This window comes from Nothobranchius furzeri, chromosome 15 (genome assembly GCF_043380555.1).
Source record: "Nothobranchius furzeri strain GRZ-AD chromosome 15, NfurGRZ-RIMD1, whole genome shotgun sequence".
NCBI lineage: Eukaryota > Metazoa > Chordata > Actinopteri > Cyprinodontiformes > Nothobranchiidae > Nothobranchius > Nothobranchius furzeri.
In genome coordinates this window covers 27,768,956-27,792,812 of record NC_091755.1, presented here as the reverse complement: position 1 = coordinate 27,792,812, position 23,857 = coordinate 27,768,956, and the positions used below count along the sequence as shown (strand labels likewise).

General features: G+C 42.8%; 1 protein-coding gene and 1 long non-coding RNA gene across 3 annotated transcripts in view; one reads left to right on the top strand and one right to left on the bottom strand.

Moving 5' to 3' along the window:
* The window catches only part of cpne5a (copine Va), a 100,212-nt gene that overhangs the window by 57,145 nt on the left and 19,210 nt on the right, over positions 1-23,857 (bottom strand). The window contains exons 4-7 of one of the 2 annotated variants that reach the window (XM_015967754.3): positions 12,298-12,401; positions 11,224-11,263; positions 10,406-10,420; positions 10,173-10,249 (exon numbers count right to left, since the gene is read on the bottom strand). In XM_015967754.3, the coding sequence (XP_015823240.1) occupies positions 10,173-10,249; positions 10,406-10,420; positions 11,224-11,263; positions 12,298-12,401 (236 nt within the window). The remainder of the gene's footprint in view (positions 1-10,172; positions 10,250-10,405; positions 10,421-11,223; positions 11,264-12,297; positions 12,402-23,857) is intronic. The other variant, XM_015967756.3, reaches the window with a different exon arrangement.
* Positions 21,684-23,853, top strand: LOC139063277 (uncharacterized). The gene is made up of 2 exons (XR_011516632.1): positions 21,684-23,151; positions 23,249-23,853. It is a non-coding gene; the product is annotated as an uncharacterized lncRNA (long non-coding RNA).

The window sequence follows — 23,857 nt, the reverse complement described above, 5'->3', positions numbered from 1 at the left end:
CTTAAGGTTAGGATTGGGGTGAGGGGAAGGTTAAGTAGTTCACAAGTCGTTCTAATGTCCGTCTCACCAACGGCGTTGGATACCGACGCTCTGGGACGGTGCGTCATCAGTGTGTTCCTGATTGTCATCTCCTGACGCGCTGGGGCATCCCGAATCGTCAAATATTGAGGCTTGGTCACATGCGTCTAATTTTGACTCTTTGGGTGTGAGAATGTGTTAATGTGTTGCGGAAACATGCTGGAGCCAGACTGCAGAGCCAGGTATGTACGCTCTGAAGTAGTAAGTGGAATATTCTGTCCTTATTTCATTAGGAATGAGGGAAAAATCTCTCATCCTCCTCACTTGCAATGAGACAGAAAGTTTGCCAAAGCTGCCTTGACACATCCCCAGTTCGATCAAGTGAATCGATAGAGATCAAGCAGCATATTTCAGCATCACTACAGTTACTCGACCAAAGATTTTCATACTGATCTCCTGGAGAATAGCAATGAGAACACCGGCTCTGTCGTTTTAGCAGGGAAGAGCTCATTAATAGTCATTTACAAAGAAACAAGCACTAGTGATTACAGTACATCACACACTTGTATTCAGGCTTCTGTATAGGTATTCTATGTATTCCCAGAGAGTGGAGGTGAGGTGGGTGAGTTTAAAGCCCGACCACTGATGATACCGTTCACGTTAGGTCATTAGGATGAAGTATGGTCTTGATATTTAACAGCCGGGGAACGTGACGTGCATAAAGAACTGAGAAAAGCTCATCTCCCCGACAACACAAGAGAAACTCCAATGAGAAGAAAATTATATTTTACACTGTGGTTGTTTCAGCAGGGTCTGTTTTCATTCAACCTAAGCTTTTTCACACAAAGAAAAAAATTTTCTTTGTAATTTCACACTCAAGTAGAGATAAAACGATTAAAATGTCCTGATTTTAGAGCTTGAAGAGCAAGCGCAAGTAGTAATAATGTGTGATAAAGGGATCGTATCACCTAAAAGAAATGAGAAAATTCTCCTCTTCTGATCTAATAATGATGATTCTGGGTGGGGGTGATCTGGCTTCATGCCTCTGTAAATGTTTGGGGCAGTGAGCAGATCATAGCAGAACAGAATTAGAGACAAGTGCCAAAACTTTTAATGGGATTTTGCCACTAATCCTTCTGATCTACATTCCCTGATAAACATTCTTAATCCCTCACCTCACCAGGATTTTGGAGAAAGAAAGAAGATAAAAAGTGCACTGGCTAACTCTAAAGGAGAGAATAAAGTGCTTTGGTGGAGAAGAAAGCTGCTTCCTACTGCTGAGGCAAGATGAGCCCATATTTGTGTTTCAGGAAGGTAGTTGCAGGCAGACAGGGCAAAGCTCAGTGGAATTAGCACAAAACAAGCAGACGGGAAAACAAAAACACAGCATGAAACTAAAGCAGAAAAATATCAACAATCATTTGTGTTCTTTTTTCCACAAGATTACATCCATGAAATAATGCGCCCCGGATGTGTTTTTCCTCATTTTATGAGTTTTCCAGCTTTCGGTGAGAACCCGTTTGGGTGTTTTGATTGCATAAATTACGGCACAGCTTTAATTACCATAACAGTGTTTGATTTTCGGGCATTCTAAATAAATGAGGCTTTCATCAACCACCTGCAAGCTAGAAATGGCTTATTTTGACAGTAATGGAGAAGATTGGGAGAACCCGTCAATCAAAAAGGGGACTATTCTCATCCCAACAAATAAACCGACTGCTTGAGTCAGAAGAGTGAGCTCACTCCAAATCACTGCTCTTCTTGAAAGCACGCCACTTCCCACCGGCAGGAACAGAACATCCCTCTCCATCAGAGGCCAGAAGAGACGCTGGATTCTCTTTGTTGTTGCTCTTATGAGGAGAGCTGCGTTCTACCCCCTTCCCCTCTGCAGGTATGCGACATCCACACACTGCTGATTCACCTCCCCTGTGATGATGCAGCATCACTGCAGGCCAAGCGCCTTTTCAACCTCGCTCCTGGCACTGGGTACAGGTAATTAAAGCTGTGTTGCATTGAGCTGCCCTGATTGCCAGCGCACACTGCAAAAACTGATTTCTAAGAACGTTTAAAAAATAATAGTTTTTAGACATTTTGCCCTACTTTTTGTCTAAAAAAATTACACTACTTAAAAAAATGAATCTGCCAATGGGGTAAGCAAAAGTTGCTTGTCTAAAATTCTTAAAACTAAAAAAATAAATCTAGATTTACATTATTTTGCTTGTTTTAAAGGAGTGGATTATTAGTTTAATCAATAAATCTGCAGTGGTCTCTAGTAGTAATGAATGCCTTGCAGGCAGTGCTCAGGGTACTAAAAAGCCCACAAACCCCTAGCTCAGCAGGGCCAAGTCTCACAGTCAAGTCATCACAGGAGAGCTTAACACAGCAGAGTTTAGAGTCTTATTTCCTGATATTTGGACGACTAGCCCCAGATTGGATAAAAGCAGCACGACTCTGTCATTGACCTGCAGTGTGGATGTTTTATCTCTACAAATAATACAAGTCTGGAGGTGTTCTGCTGTGTGGTGGAGTTGCTAATGCTTACAGTTAGCTTAAACTAGCCGAGACAAACGCTACTGATTCCCGGATGCTAAAACAACAACAGACTTCCCTGTCGCGAGTCAAGATCGGGGAGTCCATGCTAAAGCACACTGTGACGTGAATCTGTGAGGATTTTCAAATACTAGCATTTCACTGCCTATTTTCAATCAGAAGCTAACGCAGGAGATAAGTGTAGGAGACTATTTTCACATTCAGCCTGCATGAAAAAGTCAGAGTGACCGATCATCAGTGTCCTTTAACAATTCTAGCCAAGCAGCAGAAAAAAAATAAAAAAATTAGGTTTTTACTTTTGTAAAAATCTGTTTTAGCAGTGCAGAAGTAGTTTTTAATAGTGCGTCAGTTTTAAGTTGCTCCATCCCTTCTGAAGCAGACTCAATATGTGCAAAACAAATCAGCTTCCACCTTGTTCCTAATGCCTCAATTAGTATGCAGACAAAAATCTATTGCCTATTTATCTGCAAAGCTTGAAACGTCAATAGCTTTAACAACCACTGAATACATTAAATGGTCTATTTTCTTTTTGGTTGCAACACAAATTACGGATTTGTTTTCTCGATTCTGTTTGATTTTGACGCCACTCCTTGCTCTAATGATTCCAGTAATCGAATTAGAAGCCCCAAGCGAACGATTACCGAGCTGTTCTGTTACTGATGGAACCAAAGTTCTTGTATAGTCAGCATGATTCAGGGTTTCTTCGTTCTAAGCATGAATATGCATTATTAAACGGGGACCCTTGTTGGTCTGCAGCCTCTGAGCTTAATTTTGCGATGCAGCAGAATTACTCTAATTGTCTGTAGAGTCTAGAGACAGAGGTTGCTGGTTCAAATACTTTGCCTTCTGCTTTAGTGGAGCAGGCAAACTGAATGTTAGAAAACTTTTCTCCCATTTCTCTATTTGTTGAATCAAGATTAGAAGTGAAAGAGACACAAAAAATAACGCATTTAAAAACTGTGGCTCATTTCATCTCAGATAGAAGGTGGCTGTGAGTCACAGTAAACCAACAACTTAAAAGAAATTGTGAGAACTAGTGAGTCTCGCGTCTTCTGAGCATGACATCATGATTTGAAATTAACTTTTTAAATTAGGCTCTATAGAAATACACATCACAGAATCTGTATTTCATATTAAAACTGTGAGAATCTATCAAAATAAACTCAATAAGCTGAAACCTGTTTCAGCCCTCCTCATCATTTTTATCCTGTCTCTTGATTTTACACAATCACAAAAAAAATTAAAATGGAAAATGAGACATCAAATTTACATAGTAGCTTGTAGTCAATAAAAACTGAGATTTTGAAGATTATTTTAGCTTATTACACTTTGCGTCATTAGTACGCTTAAGCTTGCAACTAAGGAAAAATATTTCAAACTCTAATTAAAGTATTTTGTTGTATTAAATTTGCCAATATCATTTTTCTTCAACAAGCATTAATTAATGACATTTTGTGTCTTTGAATTAAAGGAATCAGCAATAAAATGATTGTTTAAATGTTTAGTAGTGGCACTGGTGCATTACGTCATCAACTAACTTGTGTGCTAAGATGAGCTAGTTGATTGTTAACTAACTGGTTTACTGGTGAAGCACTGATGGTAGAATGAATGTGAAAGTAATTCAAGTCATAGCTAGCTCTGAGTGAAATTAAACATTTGTTCTTTAGTAAGTTATGATATTTTAAAGGGGCGACGGTGGCACAGGAGTTAAGTGCTCGCCCCGTAATCGGAAGGTTGCAGGTTCGAGCTCTGCTCAGTCTGTCGCTGTTGTTGTGTCCTTGGGCAAGACACTTAACCCACGTTGCCTGCTGATGGTGGTCGGAGGGACCGGTGGCGCCAGTGCTCGGCAGCCTCGCCTCTGTCAGTGCGCCCCAGGGCAGCTGTGGCTACATCATAGCTCATCCCCACCAGTGTGTGAATGTGTGTGTGAATGGGTGAATGACTGATTGTGTTGTAAAGCGCCTTGAGGGGTTCCAGGACTCTAAAAGGCGCTATATCAAATACAGGCCAGTTACCATTTACCATTTAAATTAGTGTTTTTCATGTTTTTCCCTCTAAAGACCGCGACTGAAAGTAAGAAAAAACCTGAATCAACACATGAGTCAGTTTCCAGAAGCAGCTTGATTTTTAAGGTGCTTAGCACCCTGTTAGGTTGCACCATGTTGCAGCATCACTGCTGTTTCTCCACTCAGCCTTCAATTTGCCTTCAAAAGTGAAATGCAATATTTAAAATTCCTCAACGCTTACTCATTCTGCAGATCAGATTAATCGTCTATCAACGTATCGTGAAAGTCAAAACAGGCTTAATTTTAAAACCACCACTGCCATCACATTCACCGCTGAGCATCCTCTCCTCCAGTGAACGATATTATTTAACAAGTGCACTAAATAGTGTCACTCAAAGGCTGACCTTGAAAAGTCAGTATTGATTATTGTAGATGAGGCCTTGTGACACGCGTCTGAGTGAGTTTGTAGCTAATTGGAGCTGCAGTTGCTGCCATCGGTGCAGGATGCAAGTTGTGTTTACCTTCTCTGTAAAACGCCTGCACCTACATGGAGGAGGGTGGTGTTAAAATCAATAAAGAAACACAGCATTCAATAGAACTTTTATTATTTTATCAGACATGTCCTAATCAATGTGAGTCTCTGCTACAGTTCATTTGGATGAAAATCTATGTCAGCTCAACCCGTTTGGACCCGACTCTAAAGAGCATTTTCATTATTTCAAACAATAAACATCAAACAAACAAAAAAAGAAAATAGAAAACAGTAAGAAAGGAATACAAATGCATATTCATTATGTTATAAAGACATTTTGTCAGCAAAGCTAATTATACACTGCAAAAATCAGAAAATAGATTAATTCGCTAGTTATTTTAATTTTAGCCAAGTAACTTTTGCGTAGCCCGTTGGCAGAATTTTTTTTTTACTCAAAACAGGAAAGTTTCATCATATTTAATCAAATTTACCTTATTTTAAGAACTTTTTCCTTAATTGGCTAAAGATAAGATTAAAAGTCTTTCCTGACCATTTGTTTTTGCAGTGTAGTGGTTAGGAGATTTTGTAACGGAATGAAATGACTGTTTTTCACCTAAAAGTCATTTTCCCCCTCTCCTCAGCAAGAACTAATCTGCATGACATATTGCCTCAAGGTCTCATGCATTTGCTCCAAACTGTTTTCATTTCCAGCGCAAGAGAAGAATGAAGACAAAGGACCCTCTCTTTTTAATAAATCAAAGAACTCTATTTTTAAGAAGCTAATCAAACAAAGTGTTAGTCAATAATAAAATGTAAACCAATTTGTGAGATGAAAATATTAATTACTTTGTTATAATCCTATAGAATACAATAAGTAATATAACTTTAAATGTTTCCATTAGAGACTGATCACACGTAGCGTTAAGACATGACACATTACTTTTACTGATCCAATCAGAATCTGCCAGATCTGACGGAAGCGTGGTTTTGGAGGTGCTTGGTAAATCTGTCATCTTTTCATTCGACCATAAACCAAAACATCAGAAGTATAAAACTATGCCCACGTCATCTTTAACGCCAGTTCAAAGCGTTCTAGAGAAGTTGACGGAGTGGCCAATCCGTAACTTTCCTCCTCAGCCAAAAGAACCAACGGCAAGCTGGAAAATCTGTTGCATTTTACCAACCAAGCAACGGTTCCTCTCAGAATAAAAGCTGAACTTACTGACCCTCCGCGGGTCCATCTGATGCTGTCAACCAACTGTCGCTTTTTACCTGGAGACAATCCAAAGACTAGTCTGTCGTACTGCTGACGCTGTTTCATTGGCTCCGGTACCGAAAGAGGGGTTCGAGGACCTGGCAGTCTGGATCTGTACGGAGGTCTCATTCTAAGGGTATGTGTGGAATAACAAAAATGGCGTCTTATATGTTTTTGAATCTCCGAATCAAAGTTTAGCGCAAAGACATCACCTTCACTCCCATCAGAACTAATCGTTTCTTCAGATTTGCTGGTTCTGAACAACATTCCACACGACACCATTCTCCATCTCACTTCACCTTAGTTACACCATACATTTAGGGTTTAAAGTTAGTCTAGTTTTAATTTGTTTAGTAATAAATATTTAAACTTTTAAAACTTGACTCTCTCTTCTGTTGTCTCTCAGTCAATATGAAGTGTTACATAATCCCTGCAACAAAAAGTTCCAATCTTCTGGTTAAAAGTACCTAAATATCCATCAGATTGATTTCATATTTTCTATGGAATCTCATGTCTCATGGTTCATTAAATAACATGTAAATTAACCCTTTACAATTTTTATAATAACATAAGCTTTTTTTCATGTAAATATACAACTGAGTGTAATGTTTAATTACTTTCTGATATTTTTGAAGCTTTTTCTTTAAGTGACAACTCAATCATGTTCTGAAAACAACATTTTCAACATATTTTTCCTCAAGTAATTAAAATAATGCAAATTTGTGTTGTTCAATCGACTTCTTGTATTCAAGTGAGGAAACTGCATTTATTTGATGCTATTATGAATTGCATAAAAGAGAAATGTTGATTAGAGACTAGCGGCATCTGGCCAAAAAGCTCATTACGGAAAATATGCAGATTTTATTTATTATTTTATGACTATGATTCAGATCGTAAGCCAACAGCTCCAAACACAGCGTGTGCCAATCATGTCACGTACAGCAGACTTGTGGCATGTAGAAAATGAAATACAAATGTTACTTGGTCCAAAAGTAAGTTGTGAATCACACATTTGTATAATTATTGCACTATCATTCAAGAAACAAAAGAATAAAAATATAAAAATGTTTGGGGGGGGGTTTCTGGTAAATTGATCCTCTGAGTCCAATACTGCATGAAGAAGTGACACAGAAGACCAGTTTTTTTATGATAGACGTTCAGTTTATTTTGTTCATCATGCATGCTCTTGTTCTACGTTGTTTCATACTTTCTCAAAAATCCTCATTTTCCTGGTTCCCATGGGTGCAGTCAGCCACCCACCACAGAAACTGTAAATCTTTTCATTTCCTGTTTTAAGCATGCAGCAGTGGGGTGCTGTCAGAACAGGCTAATGGGCTTAGCATGCTAATGTTGACCTGGATTTAAACAGTCGTGTGGGTGGGGGTGGGGGTGGGGGTGGGGGTGTTTACAACCACAGTAAAATGGTTTCTGCAATTTGTTGAATGAACATTATTTCCATCTTCTCTATGATTTCTTTTCCTGAGCAGAATTAAAAGAAAAAAATAATCCCTAAAGAACAAAAACCCATGAAATGTGTGGAAACCATTTTTGAAAGGCTCTTGTATAAAACAAAAGAAAATAACAACCACTAGCTTTTTCATTTTCAGTTCAACAATGTGGAGTTGAGGCGCGACATGCTCAAATTCATTTGCTTTACTTAACATTATGTGTCTGGTGATGTGGCTTTTGAATTTTTGCACATCGCAGCATCGATGCTGAAACAATACGCGATGCATTACTGAAGGGAGCATGAAAAGCAAAAATACAGAGGAGGAGGATTGAACCAGTAAAACGAAATAAGGAGAAGCACAATGGGAGGAAAGGGAGTAAAACCAGAAAAAAGGAACAATCCAGCGGACGGAGCAAAGGAGAATAAATGAAAGATGAAATGTGGAAAATGGGGAAAGGGGTGCTGATGTGCTTCTTAAGCAGGTCATTTGCTGCAGTGTGCCTTTAGAGGGCTTGTTTAAGCATGACTAACAGATTTCCTGAGTTTCTGCAAGTGTCGTTTCTCAAGGCTTCAGAGCAGAGAGGCACTGTCGTCTGAAAAGCCATTAAACAACTCTCGGGCGATCTCCTGTCACAGGAAAAATTCTCTTCAGCTGAACTGAATCTCACCAGGAGCACTGGATGTATCAAAACAAACTCTTACTGTCTTCTTTTGTGTCAAAGTCACTGAGAATTTTATACATCAGCAACACAAACAACTTTAAACTACGATCTTACAGTCACTCCAGCATCAGGATCTCAGCAGTAATCAAGGTGTCCTACTGAAGTTTCAGAATCGATAATGGTTTCATTGTGTCAGCTTGAAGGCGGCTGAGGCTTCTCTCAGCCTCTGATGTGGGGTGTGAAGCCTGGTTTTCAGAAAACTGGTGAGCATAGACTCTTGATCCCCTTCATTCTCTTTTTCAGCTCTGAAGGGCACCGAGCTTTGTAATCCTGCCCACAAACCCCCTGGCAGAGTTCATGGCTAACACCAGAACCCTGCTGCTTTCTATTCCACTTCCTGCCACCATCAGCAACTGTTTCATGACTGTGAGCTGAAAATAAAACTTACTTGTCGAAAGGTTAGAAAAGAAGTTAAAAAAAGAGTCATTTGTCCCCACATTAAAGTGTGAGGGAGATATTTGGAAGTATTAAGTGAAAGTGTGAGGACGACTTGGTGGCCCTTGCTGCAAGAAGGTTACAGGGTCAGCACTTTTTCCACTTGAAGACTGGAAAACTAAATTCTTCTAAATGCATTAACATGTTTTTGAACTTATTTGAGCTGATCAGAATGTCTCCTGCTTAACGTACGCTTTGTTTCTTTTCATGGAAAACTTATAAATTTTAAAATAGGCTAAAAATGTTTAAAATATTTGTCATTTTGAACGAATTTGTCATTTTACTTTGCAGAATACAGAACAAAAGAGAACACCTGAAGCTTATACCAAATACTAGATATCAATAGATGAAATAAATGCACCCCTGAACAAAAACATGTAAAATTCTTGCCTAAAAACAAGTTTACCCAAATTTTACTAATTAAAAGTTACAATGTCAACAAAATTACCATATCAGCATCACAGACTCAGAAAAGCCATCATGACCACCTTCTAAAATTCATTTGAATAACTTTGTTGAACTCAGTATATCATTATTTAACTGGAACATAACACAGAAATTTTTAAATTAAGACTTGAAAAAGCATAAATTCTTATATCAAAATGTTATAATTCCATAAGGACAATGAATGCATCATCTGGGAAAACATGTTCCTCCCACGATCCCTCAACGGGGCTGTTTTTTGTTGATTCAATGATATTCATTAACATTAATTTGTTTATTTATTCAAGTAAAATCAAATAATTAAAGGCATTCGAATTCTCCTCTGTGCCGATGAGCCAAATAACCAATGAACTTTGTCGTGTTTGACTTAATGAAACGAAAGATTTGATGTTAACAGGACCCTGATCCAATCTAAACAACATCTCTGCTAATATTAGAAAACGTGTTTAGTTGTGTCTGATATTATTGAGGTATCATTTTAAGGGGGCATCACGTAGCCTTGCTGCTATTAACTTTAAGGACTTAATCTCCAGTTTACATGGAAGTTGAGCTGATGGGATAACGCATCTCACCTCCACCGTGGCAGCGACGGTGTTGAGGAAGCTCCCAGTCATGTTCAATTACCCGTTCCTATCCAAACACTCTGCTGTTTTATTATCTTTGATGTACAACGCAGACGGGAGCAGAAGGGACACGCATTTGTCTCCTCTGAAACATCTTCGCTGAGTTTTCATTATCCAACAGGATCAAATTGTTCTATTTGTCTGGTTGATATGATAAATCATCGGAGGTTAAACACAGGAAACAGATGAAAACTCACACTAATGGTTTCTCCAATCGACTGGCAGGCGAGCCCACAATCTCTCCCAGAGTACAAAAGACTTGTCCTAGGAAGTCCTGCCGTGGGAGGAGGAGGGAGTAAAAGTGCGATGGAGAGAGAAAGAGAGATGTCGGACAGGGGAATTCACAGGGGAGCAACAAGGAGAGTCGGTGAGTTAAGCATCTTTATATGTGTTGTACAGTTATATAATGACGTCGGAGGCAGACACGTACGTTAAAGTCGTTGGGCTTCCAGGGTGGAGAAGGAGGAAGAGGAAGAGAGAGAGAGAGAGAGAAAGACCAGGCAGCAGCAGTGACACAACAGAGCATATCATGGCACAAAAGACACATGACTCAAATATCAGACTGCCTTCACAGCACGAGGGAGAAGAGCAAAAATGGATGTGTGACAAAGCAGAGAGGCAGAGAGCAAACTGTAGAGACTCAGAGGGAGAGGGAAGGAAAGCCAGCAAGCAAAAGAGAAGGAAGGAGGACGATCAGTGCAGAGCGTGGACCACAGCGCAAACATGCAACGAGAAAAGAACCATACAAGAATCGTATTTAATGACAAACATTTTGGTAGTATGCAAACTAAGTCTATCCAATATAGTTTTTCTTCATCAGAATAAAAGCGTAACTGCTTCTTTTAGGCAAATCCTTGTTTTCAAAAGCTTTATTTTTCCATAGGAATGCACACATGGGAGTGCAGCTTTGATATTGATGTGCTTTGCTTTACTTTTTTTATTTTATTTTTTCAGGAGAAATAAAGGAAGTGAGGGCAAAACCAGATGCAAATGAAACATTTTATCATTGCTCTGGGGGAGGAACTCACTGGTGAGGAAAAAGGTACAAAACGAAGGAAAACATTTTGTAAGATGAAGCACATTCTACTCATTATCTAAAAATATATTTGACAGTTTGGATGCTGTAAACTTAGTTTTGCATAGAACCTAAATATCACAGACATGCATTTTATTTTGAAAGGGTGAGTGGAAAGTTGAACTCCTTTTCCATCAAAAATAAAAATATATAAAATCAAGTTCTTCACTCACATGTTTTGCCAAGTCTGGACTTTTAGAATCAATGTCATATCTGAAAGTGTAAAAGAAACCACAAACCACTCAGGTGAAGGTGTGGGTGACAGCAGATGACTCAGATTCCTCCACTAAACATAGCTGCTGGTTAACGGTAAACCCGGGTTCACAAAGAGGGCAAAAGGGAGCAACTGAGAAATTAAAAACACTGAAACGCACAGGCTATGATCACATAGTTATCACGTGTAACTGTCTAGTTTATGGGTGTAATTTCTGTATTGTGCCTTGGGGGGGGGGGGGGGGGGGGGTACATAACACTCATCACTGCAGAGAAAAGTTTTGAGCCTCTGCTAGTCAAACTTTATGTATAAGTAATTAAACCTGAGCAACCCCGAGCTCCCACCTCTGTGATAAAACAGAGATGTTCACTAATTGTGAAGGGATGCTCCCTCTCTCTCCCCCAGTGTTGCGTCATCAAAGCGTGTCAAATGAATTCATTAAGAGTTTAGAGATCCTCAGAGACCTCAAGCTCGGTCCGCCATACATCCGTTACGGTCCACCAGGGACTTTGTGCTTGAGGGGTGTGGGTTTCTTTTTTAAAGCTTATCTCCTCTTAGCGGAGGCGTGGAGAGTTTGATTCTGAATTTGCTTTTCTGGGAAACTCTTAAATGAAGCCAAATTACGTGACCTCCTTCACCAGTCTGGTTCTTTCTTCTGGTTGAACAGAAGAAAGGACAGAAACGAGGGACGGGGTCTTTGTGAGCTTCATTAGAGATTAAGGATCAGACTTAATGTGAAATATTTAGCTGCTTGTTTCAGTCCCTGCTAAATGAATGACTACTGAGACGCAGCACAAATAAATTATTCCCCAGGAGAGGCTGGAAGAAAGGAGGCTGACTTACAGAGAGCACATGAGAGGCAGAGAGGATGGAGAGATTAAAAAAGGAGACAATGGAGACGTTTTCAGAGAGAAAATGTTAATCTTGTGTCAAAAAAGAGAACAAGTTGGAGGACTTAAAAGGACACGCATGTAAAACACACACACACACACCAAGGTGTGTGTCCTAGGATAGTGGGATTAGAGAAACTCACACGTCAAAGCGCAGGTTCTGCTTCTCTTCAAAGAAGTAGTCCAGGATGTACTTCCTGACGAAGTCTGGGTTCAGCGTGTTGTCTATCACCTCCGTCCTCCCAAACTGGATCAGAACCAAAGAAGGAGAGAGGGAGAAGGTGTAAACAAAGAGCTTTGAGTAGACACATTATGCAGCTGTGCCTGTACAATATGTCCCTCTCTATCGTCCCCTCACAGCTGCGGGAATTTATGGATTTTCACAAGCTCATACTTAAATAAAAGCTTCAGAGTCCTGAAAAGAACAAACCTGGTCCACCACTTTTCAAGGCACACTTGGCTGTTTTTCTGCTTTTAGTGCCCCCCCCCCCCCCCCCCGTGTCCATTAATAATTCTCTGCGGTTGAACCGAAAATGAAACCTTGCTTGCTGTGTGTTCGTTTTTTTAACACCTCAATCTAACAGCTGAAATGTCTTCCCAGCCATCATTACTGTCTACAGGATCGATTCATCACTAAATCAAACAAATCATCTGTGTTCGTGATCTAAAACATGCAGGAAATGTGCTGGAAGAAGACTCCAGCGCCAAGTATGTCAGCTCCAAGTTTCAATTAACCAGACCGGCACTCTGACGTTGCAAATGTGGTATTCTGGCCACAGAGGGTGGCAGAGGTCTGAGTGATTATCATTAATCCTGGAAAGGGTCGTTTTCACATACTGGCTCAAGAAAATTATTTAAAAATATGAAAAAGTTACATAGTAAGGCTTTAATGTTAAACTAACATCCTCTGGTGTTGAGCGAGGTTTTGGACAAATCATCATTTCTGTAAAAACGGACCGAGTCAAGTCTGCTGCCTTTCTTTCAGCCACTCCAAACGAGCAGGTTAGGGTAAGAGGAGTCACAAATAATAGCAACTTAGAAATATATTTACTTCATCAAATGGAACAAATCATTACAGAAACTGTAAAAAGCAACTGTCAGTAAAACCTCCAGTTGAGCCCATGTGATAAAATTGCATCCCAGGCTCAAGCACACACATGTATTGTATCCAAAATAAATTTTTCAAAGTCAGGGAACTGGTGTTGAGCTGCATAAATAAATCATCTAAAGTTAAAATGCAACCATAAACTGCCTGGGTGAATAAATAACAGAACTTTTGGAAAATGTCAAGCTTCTGCCACCGTGGATTCATCCACGGGGGTAAAACTCCCCGTGAGACCTGACGGGGGAGCAGACAAGGCAACAATACAGCCTCAGAATACTTCTAACTGACGGATGGTTAGAAAAAGACAATATATAAGGCTGGATTAGGTCTGACAGTCAGAGTGTGGGTTTGGTGAAGTGAAAGACGCCATCAAAGACGAGTGTGTCTGAAACCATAAAAGATTAAGTGCTGTGTGTGGCTTTACGTCTCTTCTTGCTCCTCCCGTCAGGAACTGTGAGAGCTCTAATGCTAAGGAGGAGAAACTTCTACAGAAGGAAGCAGGAGTCTGGTTCAGTGACAGAAGCTGAATGTGACAGTGTGTGCATATGTGTGTACGTGCATTAGATTCACTTTTGTCCCTGGACTCATAAGCAAAGGCAGAAAATCAGCACTGATCAGCCATCCGAGGCAGTGTGTACTTCTCCCACCTCTGATAAGTGCCGCAAGAAAATTTGTGAGCCACGGTGTCGGAAAATCTACAGTGGCGGATTTAGCAATTTGGGGGCCCAAGGCGAACACAGACATGGGGCCCCGTACACAAAATTTTTGACAGTCTTACCTTTAACTGGATTTGCGAAACTCTCCCCTCTTCTGACATGAGTTATTTTCCCTTTTTATAAGTCCTCCTCTTTTTTTCCTGAATTTCCCTCCCTCTGAGCGCTTTCAATATTTGCTCTGCTTTCTTTTTCCTGTCAGGGCTCCTGTGCTTTAGCCTTAGTTATTTTTGGTCCATGTTTTCCTCCCTTTAAACATTCCCATTGTCTTTCCTTTTCTGCTTCCTTTGATGTTTACTTCGAAAAACGACGTCACTTTCAGAAGTGAAAATGACAGCTTTTTTAAAGCAAGCTGCATCTTCTCTTATTGGAGCCAACTCCGTTTCATGCTTAATGTTTTGACTATCGCTTTGAGTATGTTACGAACGCTCCCGCCTCTCTTCTTCTTTTTCTGCTTTCTCTTCTTCCCCTTATTTGTGGTCTTATGGCACTTGGCAAACAACAATTTTGTGCATTACCGCCACCAACGGGATTGGAGTGGAATGACTACCAATCACTTCCTGTTTGTGCATCGCCGTCTTAATAACCCTCTTATAACCATAATTATAATAGGCCCGCCTGGTATTTTTTTAATCTTATGGCTGGAAAATTGTAATAAAAAGTGCAGTGTGTGTGTAACTCTTCTCCATTTTTCAGAACAACCTCAGCTTTCAGAGTATGGTTTGTATTTAGAATTTATTTCTATTAAAGCCTTTAAAAAATCTGCTTAAAAGTGATAAAAGCAAAAAACGGATTTGAATTTTTTACATTTATTACTGAACAGGAACTTCAAAATTACTGAGCAAACAATTTGGAATAAATAATTTAAACTTTGAACTGTAATGCATCTATTCTTGAAAAAGTGTGAATCTTGGTATCTTTTTAGTAGTTTTTAAGGCCATTTATTTTTGTAAACTTTCAGACATTTTTATTTGATGTGGTAGGCCTTGAATCAGTTTTTCTCCAGCTGCAGGCAGAGTCCTGCATACCTCACACTGCCATGGGGTGCTTCTCTGGCACACCGTGCACTGCTATACCAAAAACTTTTGTTTTAGCAAAAATAATAATTTATTGTAAAAACGACTCCTCCTTGAACCGTCACCTTATCGTGGTGGAGGAGTTTGAGTGCCCTAATGATCCTAGGAGCTATGTTGTCTGGGGCACCTAGTGCCCCTGGTAGGGTCTCCCATGACAAATTGGTCTTAGGTGAAGGGTGAGACAAAGAACGGTTCGAAGGATCTTTCATGGCGGTTAAAACGAAGAGTCGGAGTACCCGGCCCGGAGGGTTACCGGGGTCCCACCCTGGAGCCAGGCCTGGGGTTGGGGCCCATGAGCGAGCGCCTGGTGGCCGGGCTTTCGCCCATGGGGCCCGGCCGGGCCCAGCCCGAACCGGATACATGGGCTCGTCCAACTGTGGACCCACCACCCGCAGGAGGAACATGAAGGGTCCGGTGCAATGCGAATCGGGTGGCAGACCAAGGCGGGAGCCTTGGCGGTCCAATCCCCGGACAAGAAAACTAGTTTTTGGGACATGGAACGTCACCTCGCTGGCGGGGAAGGAGCCGGAGCTTGTGGCAGAGGTTGAGCGGTACCGGCTAGATATAGTCGGACTCACCTCGACACATTGCATTGGCTCTGGAACCCGAGACCTGGAGAGGGGTTGGACACTCTACTTTGCTGGAGTTGCTCCGGGTGAGAGGCGGAGGGCTGGGGTTGGCTTTTTGTTAGCCCCGAGACTCTCTGTCTGTGTGTTGGGGTTTACCCCGGGGGACAAGAGGGTAGCTTCCTTGCGCCTTCGGGTCGGGGAACGGGTCCTGACTGTTGTTTGTGCTTATGGGCTAAATATCAGTTCAGAGTACCCACCCTTTTTGGAGTCCCTGGGACGAGTGCTAGATAGTGCTCCATCAGGGGACTCCATTGTCCTGCTGGGGGACTTCAATGCTCACGTGGGCAATGACAGCTTGACCTGGAGGGGTGTGATTGGGAGGAACGGCCCACCTAATCAGAACTCGAGCGGTGTTTTGTTATTGGACTTCTGTGCAAGCCACAGTTTGGCCATAACGAACACCATGTTCGAACATAAGGATGCCCACCGGTACACTTGGTACCAGGGCAGCCTAGGTCACAGGTCGATGATAGATTTTGTAGTCGTATCATCTGACCTGCGGCCGTATGTTTTGGACACCCGAGTGAAGAGAGGGGCGGAGCTGTCAACTGATCACCACCTGATGGTGAGTTGGATCAGATGGCAAGGGAACATGCCGCGTAGACCTGGCAGACCCAAACGCATAGTGAGGGTCTGCTGGGAACGCCTGGCAGAAGAACCTGTCAAGACGGTCTTCAACTCCCACCTCCGGCAGAGCTTTGACCACGTCCCGAGAGCAGTGGGGGACATTGAGTCCGAGTGGGCCTTGTTCCACTCTGCGATTGTCGAGGCGGCTGTTGCTAGCTGTGGTCGTAAGGTGGCCGGTGCCAGTCGTGGTGGCAACCCCCGTACCCGCTGGTGGACACCAGAGGTTCGGGGAGCCGTCAGGCTGAAGAAGGAGGCCTACAGGGCGTGGCTGGTCTGTGGGTCTCCGGAGGCAGCAGACAGGTACCAGATAGCCAAGCGGGGTGCAGCAGTGGCAGTTGCCGAGGCAAAATCTCGGGCGTGGGAGGAGTTTGGTGAGGCCATGGAGAAAGACTATCGATCGGCTCCAAAGAGGTTCTGGCAAACTGTCCGGCGCCTCAGGAGAGGAAGGCAGCAACTCGCTCACACTTTTTACAGTGGGGATGGGGAGCTGCTGACGTCAACTGAGGCTATAGTCGGACGGTGGAAGGAATACTTTGAGGAGCTCCTCAATCCCACCAATGCGCATTCCGAGGAGGAACCACAGCTGGGAGGCCTGGGGATGGACTGTCCAATCTCGGGGGCAGAAGTTGCTGAGGTAGTCAAACAACTACACAGCGGCGGAGCCACGGGGGTGGATGAGGTTCGTCCTGGGTATCTCAAGGCTATGGATGTTGTAGGGCTGTCATGGTTGACACGTCTTACAACATTGCGTGGTCATCGGGGGCAGTTCCTAGGGAGTGGCAGACCGGGGTGGTGGTCCCCATCTTTAAGAAGGGTGACCTGAGGGTGTGTTCCAGCTATAGGGGGATCACACTCCTCAGCCTCCCTGGAAAGGTCTACTCCAAGGTACTGGAGAGGAGGGTCCGATCGATAGTTGAATCTCAGATAGAGGAGGAGCAATGTGGTTTTCGTCCTGGCCGTGGAACTGTGGACCAGCTCTATACCCTTGCAAGGGTGATGGAGGGGGCATGGGAGTTTGCCCAACCAATCCACATGTGCTTTGTGGATTTGGAGAAGGCTTATGACCGTGTCCCCAGGGGCACCCTGTGGGGGACGCTCCAGGAGTATGGGGTGGGTGGCTTTCTGTTAAGGGTCATTCAGTCCCTTTACCAGAGGAGCGTGAGTTTGGTCCGCATAGCCGGTAGTAAGTCGGACCTGTTCCCAGTGAGGGTTGGACTCCGCCAGGGCTGCCCTTTGTCACCGGTTCTGTTCATCACTTTTATGGGCAGAATTTCTAGACGCAGCCGTGGTGTGGAGTGTGTCGAGTTTGGTGGCAGGAGAATCTCGTCTCTGCTTTTTGCGGATGATGTGGTCCTCCTAGCTTCATCCAGCTCTGACCTTCAGCTCTTGCTGGGTAGGTTCGCGGCCGAATGTGAAGCGGCTGGGATGAGGATCAGCACCTCCAAATCTGAGACCATGGTTCTCGACCGGAAAAGGGTGGCTTGCCACCTCCGGGTCGGGGGAGAGGTCCTACCTCAAGTGGAGGAGTTTAAGTATCTCAGGGTCTTGTTCACGAGTGAGGGTAGGAGGGATCGGGAGATCGACAGGCGGATTGGTTCGGCGTCTGCAGTGATGCGGACGCTGAGCCGATCTGTCGTGGGGAAGAGGGAGCTGAGCCAGAAAGCCAGGCTCTCGATTTACCGGTCGATCTACGTCCCAATCCTCACCTATGGTCATGAGCTTTGGGTAATGACCGAAAGAACGAGATCGCGGATACAAGCGGCCGAAATGAGTTTCCTCCGTAGGGTGGCCGGGCTCAGCCTTAGAGATAGGGTGAGGAGCTCGGACATTCGGGAGGGACTCGGAGTAGAACCGCTGCTCCTCCGGATCGAAAGGAGCCAGTTGAGGTGGTTTGGGCATCTGGCCAGGATGCCTCCTGGACGCCTCCCCGGGGAGGTGTTTCGGGCATGTCCTGCCGGCAGAAGGCCCCCGGGTCGACCCAGGACACGTTGGAGAGGTTACATCTCCAATCTGGTCCGGGAACGCCTTGGGGTCCTGCCGGAGGAGCTGGTGGACAAGGCCGGGGAGAGGACGGCCTGGAGCTCCCTAGTTGGGATGCTGCCCCCGTGACCCGGACCCGGATAAGCGGAGGAAGACGAAGACGAAGTAAAAAGATAAATAATGCTGGAATTAAGCTGAATCTTACAATTAGCAAATAGTTGAGGGTTGTTCAAATAAAAAAAATAAAGACTGAACAAACATTCATACCCTGGTTCACTGGAGAGCTGTCCATCTTCATGGTCACTGTCTTCAGATATAAGCCTTTTGGGACACCTAATAGATCGCATTGATTTTCTTTGAGGCATTTCCATCATTTCATGCTGGCTTTTTATGCTAATTAGCTTCCCCGTTCCGTTATCCGCTTTCACCGTGGCGCTGCGCTCCGCTGTGCTCCGTTTCAATCAGGCTGTACAGCAGGATTTTCATAACTCTGATTGCTTCATGCTATAGATCGTTGAAAAGCTGCTTTTATGTTCTTTTAGGAACCATTGGGATTTTTGGAATTTGGTCAGCCATTCAAAAGTTATAAAATGGAGCATTTTGGATGACAAACTCAGCACGTCTCTGAATCTGTGTTGTGATTCGTTGCAGTCGAGACAGGGAATCCCAGCGGCTACCGTAATGTATTGTATATGCACGAAAAGCCCCATTTTTAATCTTTTCAGCACTTTTAGAATTTGACAGATATCTTGAACAGTTCAGGAATTATGGTAATGAGAAGTGTGCATGTCCAATCCCATCGGCGGCGACAGGTTGGTAATGATAATATTGTGGCATTAACAGAGGGGTGCCGGCAGTCAGGGCTAGGGGGCCCCCCAACAGAAGGGGGCCCCAGGCGGCCGCCGACCTATGCCTAATGGTAAAGCCGCCACTGAAAATCTATCTTGGTGAAAAGATTAACGTCTACGAGTTTGGTGTGGAAAGGGACGGATTCGCTTGGATACATGGAGAGGGTGTATTGTGTCAACTGCACAGTTAAGTGAAGTGGTGGAGAGAAAAACCACTGGGAGAAATTACAGACGGAAATTGCAATTTAAGACATTAAAATCCAACTGAGTAATGAAGTGCTGTTGTAGTTTTGTGTATTATATAGAGGATTTGTCATGCATGGGATCTGAAGCAGCAAGCACAAACACAAAGTATCTATAATGTCTGATGAGATATTCCTCAGCTGATGAGGACTTTGATGCGACCAGGAGGCAGTGTGGGAGTTTAGAGCATAAAGGAGTAATTGGATTTCAGATCTCAGGTTGGTAGTGCTGTGAAAGGTGCTCCAACAAACCATTTCCCCTCCCAGCACAGCCAAAACACATTACCACACAGAGGGGCAAAGAGAGGCGCTTAGCTTTATCAATGCTGCACAGCTTGACTCTGTTGCTTAGCCAGCTGTCGTCTGAACACACGGGACTGTATCTCTGTCAGGGAGAGACATTCGAGCTGCACCCACAGTGTCTGAGCTCGAGGTGGGGTGTGGTAACCAGCAGCGACAGGAGCAGGAAACGTGCCTCAGCTCAGAGCTTGGAGCATTTTAAAAATGTACAAAAAAATACTTTTTCTTTTTATTACTATGTAACATCTGACCATTTGTTGGAGTTCACCACAACCAAGTAGTGCTGACAAATGGGAAAGTACAGCCTCATAATAAAGCCCTGCAGTAGAAAGACTGGGTTACTCCGCCCACTCGACCACTCATCCCAAACCCCGCAGTGGAACCGAGCTATTAGCAGTAGCCTGGGCTAGAATTAGCTATAGCTCTGGCAAGCGTTGCTCTGCAGTTTGCATAACCATGACCAACGTTTATATATTGCTGATATTGCAGTGGTTTGGGACATGCAAGTGTAAGGAGGCGTGTCTAAGCGTTGAACTTGCCAAACCAGCTTTTCTCAGTTTGAACGATTGCTCCTTGGCCTTAACAACATTACTAATTTGCATGGGAAAGCAGTTCAGAGACAAGACAGACTTTACGATATGCTACATCAGACACCACAAGCTTCCTATAATTAGCAACAAGTTAAATATGGTTTTAAATTCTCAAACCACTTTAAGGTTTAAGAAATCTTGTTTTTCACATATTGAAAATGAATCAGTGTGAACAATGAACAAAGACTCTGTCTATTACCGATGTACAAAATTGAAACTAGGAAGTCGTGTTTAAAGACAAGTCCACCTGCACCTAATCATGGCATTTTTATTTATCAAATAACTAAACACATTTTAGTCTTACCAGTAGGGATGTAAGAAAATATCGATATGGCAATATATCATGATATTTTTCCCAGCAATATTATATCGATATTCAAAAGCCGTGTATCGGAAATATCGATATGGCAATATATCGTGATATTTTTTCCTGTGATTATTACATCGATATTCAAAAGCCGTGTATCTAATTCCTGAAAGAATTTACATGCAAACATTTGTGTATTTTCTTTTCGTTTTGTGCAATTCAATCACCATCCGCTAGTTGGGAGCAGTGTGCAGCGGGTTTTGTTTCCACCACTGAAATGTAAATCCCTCCATCATGGTTCAGATACCTCATGTTAAACATGTTACGTATCAGTTTGGACTGTTTATTGAACATTCTTACAATAAATTCAGTAAAAAAAATTGCTTGTAATGTCTGACTGAATGTATCTCAATATATCGTGATATATCGTATCATTTCCCCTGTATCGTGATATGTATTGTATCGCCAGGATTTCAAAAATACACATCCCTACTTTCCAGAGATTTTCTCTTATCCGATGGTGCCATCTGGTGGCTGACAAGCATTTCACACAATCAATTTCTCCATCCGTTTTTTTAAGATGGTGACTTCACGTTTCTTGTTTATTTATGTGCTTCTGTAGCCGACAAACTGTTAAAATATGTTGTTTTATGAGTATTATTATCATGCCATGTTGTGTTCTCATATATTTATATTTTAGAGACTTACTTGTCCGTGAAAAGTTCATCAACTCTGCATCAGCCGAGGTATTCCTTAAATTTAAAGCACGTAGGCGGTAGTCTAACGCTATTGGTTCTGGTCAGCGCTCAGTTTCCTATTGCATAAGGGGGGTGCTTAGCAAAATTTAAAAAAAGACATTGCTTACATTATATCACAGTACATGATAAGACAATAACTTTTACGGATTTCTGAAAAATCATACATAGTTTCTGAAAGGGGAAAACTCCGAAAAGGTGATTTCAATAGCTGGTAAAACTATCAGAAGCGTATTCTTTATTATTGCCAATGATATTTTATGTGTTTGGATTGGGAACGAATGGAGATTACATTCCAAATAAATCTATTTGACAATAAAACCACGATTGCTTTATTGTACAGTAGGAATTCCCAGACAAAGAACAAGTGAAAACATGGCACTAAGGAAAAACAGAACTTGTGTTTAGGTAAATTGAAAAAATATATTGAATGCTGCATTTTAAAATTCCTTGAGTATAGATCTAAAACGCTATTCCACATCCTTAAAAATGTATGAGTTTTGTTGTATTAAGAATCAGTGTTTATGTCAGGCTTTATGTTTTATTAATTAGATGCTTTGTTGCTGAGTTTGAGAACATTGTGCAGCTGCAGCCATCAGGCGTATTTTCTCTGTGATTCCTATGCTGTGTAAGATTCAAGTCACGACTCTGAGAGGCCTTTCGTACACATTTAGTTAGCAGAAACTCCTTCAACATGTAGACAGGTGTGACTTTACAGATTTTAAAATGATGGTAAATCAGTTCCACTTTGCTCGCAACTCTATTTTGATTCGGATTTTTGTTATTTTTGGGTTCTTTTGCATTCTTTTTTACATGATGACAGCTGCAGTTAAATCACAGAAAGAAAGACTTGAGACTTGAACTTGCTTTTTAAAAACTCAAAACTTGACTAGAACTTGTCTCTCAGAGACTTAACACTTGACTTGGACATGTGAACATCTTTGATTTGACTGTCGGTGGAGCTTTAAGGTTCTCCCAAGCAAAAAGACCTGCTCTCCATAGCCAACAATTGCGGGACGGATTTGACAAACGAGTATGAGTGCAGCTGGGAGGGACAGGGAGTGTGAGACAGCCAACATAGCGGTCATGTGACAGCTTATCTCTGTATCACTTCTGGTTCTTACTTAAAAGTTTGCCAGCCCCCTCAATTTGTAGTCTGGGAGCTCCAAGAAATTGCCTGACATTGTCATGCTCTGTGTCCTTGTAGTCCCCAGCTCCCTCCTGGTTTCCCTCATGTTTCCCCCTAGTCACTTTATACTTAGTTATCCCATCCCATTTAGTTTAGTATCCCCAAAGATTTAGTGTTTTTTCTGGTGTAGAGTTTCAGGTTTATTAGTTCTCTTATCTTTAGTTCTCTATATAGTTAGATTATCCAGTTAGTTTCTTCAACGTGTTCCTTCTGCATTTAGTTAATTAGTCTCTCCTGATCGCTTCAGCTTACACTCCCCACACACCTGCTACCTGTTTCCCTAATTGCTTCCCTCTGTGTATAAAACCCTGTCTTGTCTCTCAGTGTTTGTTGGTTCATTGTATGTGTCGGCGTTGTTCTGTCCATCTCTAGTTTCCCCAGGTTTGTGCTCATGTGTGAGCTTCTGTTTTGTTTTTTGTCAGTGTTGTTTGAGATTAGATTAGTTTGGTGCCCCTAGATTTTACCCATCCTCCTTAAATAAAGGAATTTATTTTCTCAAATCACTCCTGCCTCGAGTCTTTTTGGGTATTCTGCATCTTGGGTCCAACCCTCCTGCTCGCAACGTGACAGAATGGAGCGACCAACCATGGATCCAGCAGAACCCTTGACTCCACCAACACCAAGGCGCCCCGACAGGTACTATGGTGACCCAGACACTTGCAGAAGCTTCATCCAAGACTGCGCTTGTTGCTTAGACCTGGCTTCCTCGTCTCCTACATGGTGCTTTGTTTAGGTGGTAGCGCCCTGCAGTGAGCTGCAGACTATTTTGAGGTACATCCAATCAGATCTGTGTCTTTTTGGGATTTTGCCAAGAGACTGCAAGATACCTTTGGCCATGACTCACCTCCACCAATTGCTCATGCCACTGCCTCCTCACCCCTGGGACACCAAGTCACCTCCTCCACATCTCCATCTGCCCCGAGACATCACCTTCCTGCTACCATCCAGTCAGAACCGGTTTCCTCTCCTTCTCCCCTGTTCCTGTTGGCGCCACCTCTTTCCCTCTGGTGGGACAATGTGCTACAGCACTCAACAGTCCCAACAGCGCCACCTCAACCTCCACACGACGATGACTTCGCAACCATCGCCAGCAGTCTCCTGAGGTCAGAACTGCGCCGTCAGCCTAGATGTTTCCTGCTCTGCAACCTCAGCCCGAGGTCCACCCGCCGTCACCGTCGGCTCAGCCCGAGCTCCACGTGCCATGACCGCATCCAGGTCCATTGTATGTGATGGCGTTGTTCTGTCCCTCTCTAGTTTCCCCAGGTTTGTGCACATGTGTGAGCTTCTGTTTTGTGTTTTGTCAGTGTTGTTTAAGATTAGATTGGTTTTGCACCCTTGGATT